Source organism: Pteropus vampyrus, unplaced genomic scaffold (genome assembly GCF_000151845.1).
Source record: "Pteropus vampyrus isolate Shadow unplaced genomic scaffold, Pvam_2.0 Scaffold69, whole genome shotgun sequence".
Lineage (NCBI taxonomy): Eukaryota > Metazoa > Chordata > Mammalia > Chiroptera > Pteropodidae > Pteropus > Pteropus vampyrus.
This window is the reverse complement of record NW_011888850.1, coordinates 3373301-3379539: the sequence shown is the minus strand read 5'-3', so window position 1 is coordinate 3379539 and position 6239 is coordinate 3373301. Positions and strand designations below refer to the sequence as shown.

General features: G+C 37.0%; 1 protein-coding gene across 4 annotated transcripts in view; it reads right to left on the bottom strand.

The window, feature by feature from the left end:
• Positions 1–6239, bottom strand: part of CBX3 (chromobox 3) — an 11980-nt gene that overhangs the window by 4357 nt on the left and 1384 nt on the right. For 2 of the 4 annotated variants that reach the window (XM_023531500.1, XM_023531502.1), the window contains exon 3: positions 2041–2183. In XM_023531500.1, the coding sequence (XP_023387268.1) occupies positions 2041–2183 (143 nt within the window). Of the gene's footprint in view, positions 1–2040; positions 2184–4996; positions 5049–6139 lie in introns of all 4 variants that reach the window. The other 2 variants (XM_011361680.2, XM_011361681.2) reach the window with 2 other exon arrangements.

The window sequence follows — 6239 nt, the reverse complement described above, 5'->3', positions numbered from 1 at the left end:
TCACCATAATTCAGATCCATTTCATATCTGAAAAAGTTCTCTGTACTACAGATGGTAACCATTTCCTCCTTATCCCTCACGTTCTTTTGAAACAACCTGATCATACTTCTCTTTGTGTCTTCTTTCACAGCCCCTACCCTACCTAAGGGGGAAATCTGCTATTATCACCTCTAAGTTAACTGAACCTGACTCTAGCAGAATTAGAGTTAATATTTTTCCAAGTTATAGAGAAAATACACTTCAGAATTTCCCTGAAAACAGTTTTTTTAAAATGTGGATTCCCATCCCCAAATTACATTACCAGGGCAATCGGAATATGCCTTTGGTTGGGGCCTCTAATACTATGTTTTAAAACATAGTTTTGAGGCATTTTCAAACATGTGACATTACTTTCAATTTCTGCTCAGTGCTCAAATTGGGAAATGATATAAAACTGATGCTGGCGACTCAAAAGTTGAATCCCACCTTTTATAGTAAGAATGTTTTTTACATTTTTAATTGGTTGAGAAAATTTCAAAACGAAAATTATAAAATTCCTATTTCAGGGCCCACAAACACAGTGTTATCAGAACACAGCCATGCTCATTTGTTTAACATATTCACTATTGTTGCTTTGAACTACATTTGTAGAGACCTATGAACCACAAAGCCTATTTATTTACTGCATTGTCTTTAGGGAAAAAATTTGCCAAACTCTGATATAAGACTGAGATGACCACTCCCATGTATTTTTCAGAAAGGCTGTAAAGAAAATAAATATCAATTACCAAATGTGAAAGTAAGATCATCCTTCATTAGTGATAGGCTTACTAACTTTGTGTGCTCAGATCCAAACAGCCTTTACACAAGATAAAATGACTAATCATTTTAGAGGTGCTGGGAAAGCTGCTGTTAACTGCTGGTTAGAACTTGGTCTGTTGATATTGTGAGATCCAAAATTGGCAAACCTATATTAAAGGGTGGCAGACAAAAGAGCTGAAGTGAAGCCTCCATCCATCCAGTAAGTGAAGCCTCCATCCATCCAGCAGTGTTATTTTCATCAGAGCTTTCTATATTACCTAATACATTACACTGAACATAGTGAGTTCTCTTAATCATACTAGTGGCCTTAAGTTTGGGGAGAAAAAAAGGAGAAAAGGAGTTAAAGTCCTAAAGTTTTAATAGGTAGGACATAAAGACAGCTTTTACTGTCTCATGTGATAAAAAACCAACCAACTAGCAACAACAAAAATCAACTGAATACCACATGAAGGTTAGCAATTCTTTGGCAAACTGGTTCAATCTAATTGAGTGGTGGGGGAAGTCGTAGGTAACAGATATCTGAAGCCTAATTATTTGAGCATCATACTCCCCATCTCCACCATACTCAGAAATTTTTGTCGATCCCTCCCTATCCATTTTCAATAGTTGCCATCTGTGGAGCTTTGCTGTTTTTGTGGTGTAAGGCAGAATAATCCCAGCAGATTAGCACATTATAAACATAAGAGTATAATTTCTGCATATAAGTTATTCACAAGACAGCTAACGTTATAGAATGGTTATGAGAACAATTAGTAACAAGGAACAAGAGGAACCAGAGAGCATAAAAAATGCTCAAACTCTACTTCTTAGAGATTAAGATATAGTAAGCTTAGTATAAGACCGGATCATAACGAGCACTCCTGTTAAAGACCCACTGGTCTGTGTTATAGAAGTTCTATGTCTTTTACTGCCTTCTGTATGTAGGGAAACAATGTAGATTAAATATTCTAATTAGAGCAATATATAAGTACATTAAAATGTATTACCCAATAAATTCTACTAATTCTATAAATTTGACTCTCCAAGGTAATCAACTAGTCTGAACTCTGCTTGGTTGCCAACTGTAGGTTAAAGACTGGTTCTTTTTAAACAGATCTCAAACAAGCTACCTTAGATTAAAGATATCTTTAAATTTAAAGAAACCTATTAGAAAACTGAAAAAAGACTTTAAGCTAAAAACAATTTAAAATGCCACATAAATGCAATTAAATACATAATAAAAGCATTGAGGTTTCTTACTCTGTGAACCCCTTCCACTTCAGGAAATATTCCACCTTCCCATTCACGACGCGTCGGTCCAGTACTTTTTCCACCACAAATTCTTCAGGCTCTGCCTCTTCGACTTTTTTACTTTTTCCATTTTGCTTCTTTCCCATTTTTTGCTAAAAACGAAAGGGAATTAAACATCTTTTCTATTTTATTTGAGTACGTTTAAAATACTAAATTGCTTATGTTATTGTTGCATTAGACATCTATAAATTTTTACTTTTTTTATCCCAGGATAGACACCTCCTGAAAAGATAAAAGTCAACAAGTAATAAAATAAAGGAATGCTTAATTCTGTTGGCTTAGCTTAAACTCATCACCCGCCACCCATCATTGAAATAATACAATGGAAAACATTATGTAAAAAATACTGTTGTCTTATTTGCATGTGGTCTATCTACAACACCAACTTTTTTAGATTTTTTTATTCATTTTAATGACAACACAGCCACAACTAGAAAGTATTAGAGAATGACACAGAAGAGAATAAGTAGCAGTGACAGGTCTTACTAATTGAACCATAGACCTGTTAAAACTAGTTCCTAAACATAATACCTGCTTTGCCAATTCAAACACAATGTTAGAAATCTCAATATAGAAAAAAGGTAACTGTTAAGAATAAAAACAAAAACATAGAATCCTGATATCAATAGCAGGATCAACGAAGGAAACCATGAATAGGTAAAAAAAAAAAAAAGAAAGACTATTTTTCCATAATCTCTGCTGGTTAATATTACTGTCCATGTGGAACAAATCTATAATGCTGTCATTTCAAGAAGCCAAAATGCTGGATCATTTTAATTCTGTGAAAAAATCCTATCCTTTTGGTTTCGTAAGAGTCTAAACTGGTAGACAACAAAATTCACTTTGAACAAGTTTTAACTTAGTTTTTTTAATTGTAAAAAACTATATTTGAGAAAAGCAGGAGTCCAAGCTCAACCAGCTATTTTCCAATAACTCAGATTTGTTACAAAAGGACTAAAAATGGATGTTAAGTAAAAATCAAACTGGTCAATTAGAAGAGACTAAGGGGGGGAATCCCAAATGTTATGCTTATTTCATTATCATTTCATCGTAAAGCAGGTACTATTAAAAAAAAAAATCTTAATTGTGTAGTCACCAAAGTCATCCCCAAGCAGAGCATACAAGCAGAAAAAGGTAACAGCAATGCCATAAGATTGCAAAAGGACAATAAAACCATGTAATCATTAAAGGTATGTGCATACATATATAAGAAATAAAAGAACTCTGGAAATTTTAAAAAGATGCAGCAAATGTCTGACTTTGTTGGATACCATTGCCAAGTCGAGCTTTACAATTTTCACTAGTTAAAATACTTGGATACTGCAACCTGTCAGACAGCTTTCTGCTTCTGTATAGTATAAGGAAGGTAAGAATAGCAGTGGGAAGAGTGAGAAATACTGGTGTGGACAAAAGCTTATCAGATACTCATCCTAAATGATTAACAAAAGTGCTATGTCCATGAAGGTAAGAGGTTAACAGAATAAAAATGACAAAAACACAGAAAATTAAAAGGATAAACCCTAAAAAAAAAAAGTATAAAAAAATGAAGTATTTACTATAATAGCATTCTTAAGCTAACTTCAAGTGCTATTTTTTTAAAAGGAAAATTCACCTACTTTTGCATTTAAGTTATGGCACACATCTGACACTATTTTAAAATAAAAAGTTAGATTAAAATACTTGTGTACAAAAGCAATTAATTTCAATATTTGCTTTTTAGTATATTTATCCTCAAAGCATTAGACACAGGTAGTTCTTTTCTCAGCCACTATTTGGACACAGATGACTGTAAAGCCAATTCAATTATATACTTTGGTTTACTGATTCTGGAATCCAAAAGACAGTTCAATCCTGAAGGGGGCACAGAAGATGCTTTGTGCTTTTTGCATTGATGGCTTTGAAGAGAATCATTTGTGTCACAGACTCGCCAGAGAGGCTTTATATTTCAATGTTTCCCAGATTATTTCATTTAAATGTGCAATTTAATAATGGCACAAATAAAAAAAAAACAACTTGTGCTTTTTAGCATGAAATCCAAAGTGAGATTGTACAAAGCAAAACCAAATGTTTTATTTAGATGTTACCACTCACCTTTATATGCTTGCAATTATCATTAATGCGATGTATTAAATACTGTGGGAACCATAACTTTGAATTTTGTGACTTTTATTTAAATATTCCAGTGCTTTTTAAAAAACTTGTAACTTGACATGGCTGACTACATGTATGTCTTTACACATTTGCAGAACTTTTAATGAAGCATAAGAATGCAAACTTTCAGTTTAATAAACTACTGGAGAGAAAAAAAAATTAACTGCTCAGAAGTTCCAGATTATCTACTCTCTCCCCTTCCAGGATATATGTGAAATTCTGTGTATTAAAAAAAACCCGCAATAATTTAAATTTAAGGACTTTCTATATTTTTAGAATGATTGTTGAAATGACAAAATAACCAACGTGATTTGAAAGATTCAATGACTTTTGCCCCAATGTAAGTGTATAAGGTATCTGTTCATTAAATTGGGCAATACTAAAAATAAACTTGATTTCTCTAGAATTCAGTACATAGTGATTCATGTAAGTACTGTACCAATCAATTTGGATTTAATTGTTATGTAAATTTGTGTATTTTTTATTTCAAAATAAATATACTTGGTAACATTCATACTTGTGCTACTCTCCCAAGATTAGGCTATAATTGAATTAACACACTAATAAGCCAAGTCAATAAGTATTGCAATGTAATTTCATTTTTGTCCCTAGTTCTCCTTATAACATTGGGAAGGGAGAGAACTGCAGAATGTAAGTGGATGTAAATTTCTCAACCACCAAGATGCAAAGTTATAATTTTTGGGAAAAACTTTTGAGTTAGATCCTTACATATTTTAGGTTTTCATTAACTTACCAATGTGGTTTTATTGGAGGCCATTTTTTATTGCAGACTTGAAGAGCTATTACTAGAAAAATGCATGACAGTTAAAAGGAAGTTTGCATGATACAAAAAAGGTAGCTAAACACGTTTAGTTTGGATTTCAATCCCCACCTATGTAACCCGTTATCAAACATGTATACAAATCCATACATAAGCAGAGTTAAGCTCCTATTCGTCATTACTGCTATGTGCCTGAGAATATATCAGTGTCCTAACCAAGTGGGTCTCGAAAACCTTACTGAGGACGTTGGTATCCGAGACAGCTTTACAGGGCAGAAAACAGACAAATTTTTTCCTAATTCAAATCCCATTTATACCGTATTCAGCATTTCTTTAAAAATGGCCAAATGTTTGGTTCAAAATCAGAAAAGTAAACTGCCGTGAATTTTTTCTTTAGACCTCTTACGTGTCTGGAGTCGCTAGGTAATCCAACTTGGTTTATTCTTGGAAACCCTCCCTCTTTCCAGTCACTAGTTAAAAAACTAAAGGAAAAACACAGCAAGATGCTTGGTGCCACTTTTAAAAACCAATCACCTCCTTTGCAGATCCATCTGCTCCTCCAAAGCCCCAGGCCCCGCCCCCCCCACCCGGGAGCTCAGGCCTCGTGGTCAGCTCATCGCGGGGAGAAACAAAGGCCGCGGCGCGGGGGTTCAAGGGCACTGCGCCACGGGGCCCGCGCCTCCGCGGCCACGTAACGGAGCGCCTGCCGCAGCCTCCGGACAGCGGGCCGCGCGCGCCACCAGGTCGCGCTGATGCGGGAGAATGCGCCTTCCCTGGAGGCCTCAGTCGCCGATCGAGCCCGGGAGGCGAAGGAGGGCCCCTCGTCTTGATCGGGCATGGGGGAGGGGAGGAAATGCGCTTTGTCTAGCAACAAGGCTGCTGTCGCCAAAGCTCTCTACCCGCTTAAGGACAGTCTCATCCGCCCAACAAACTACAGGCTCCGGCCCAGCGCCAGGCCCGCGGCGGGGTCTCCGCTCGCCTCTCCGATCCTTACCCACAGCTCCCCGCCTTTGGGGTCGGGTGGGGAAGGGTGGGAGCGGGGAACTGGGGGGTTCTCTGGGGCGCATCTTAAGCACCACCTCCGAGTGATCACTAGAGAGAAAGAAAGACACCGACTTCACCGCCTCCGAGCTGCTCCGGGTCTCCCGTCTGCTGCGTCTCCGGCCCTGCGCGCCTTCAGCTCGAGCCACATCCGAAGGGGAGGGGGCCGGGGAGC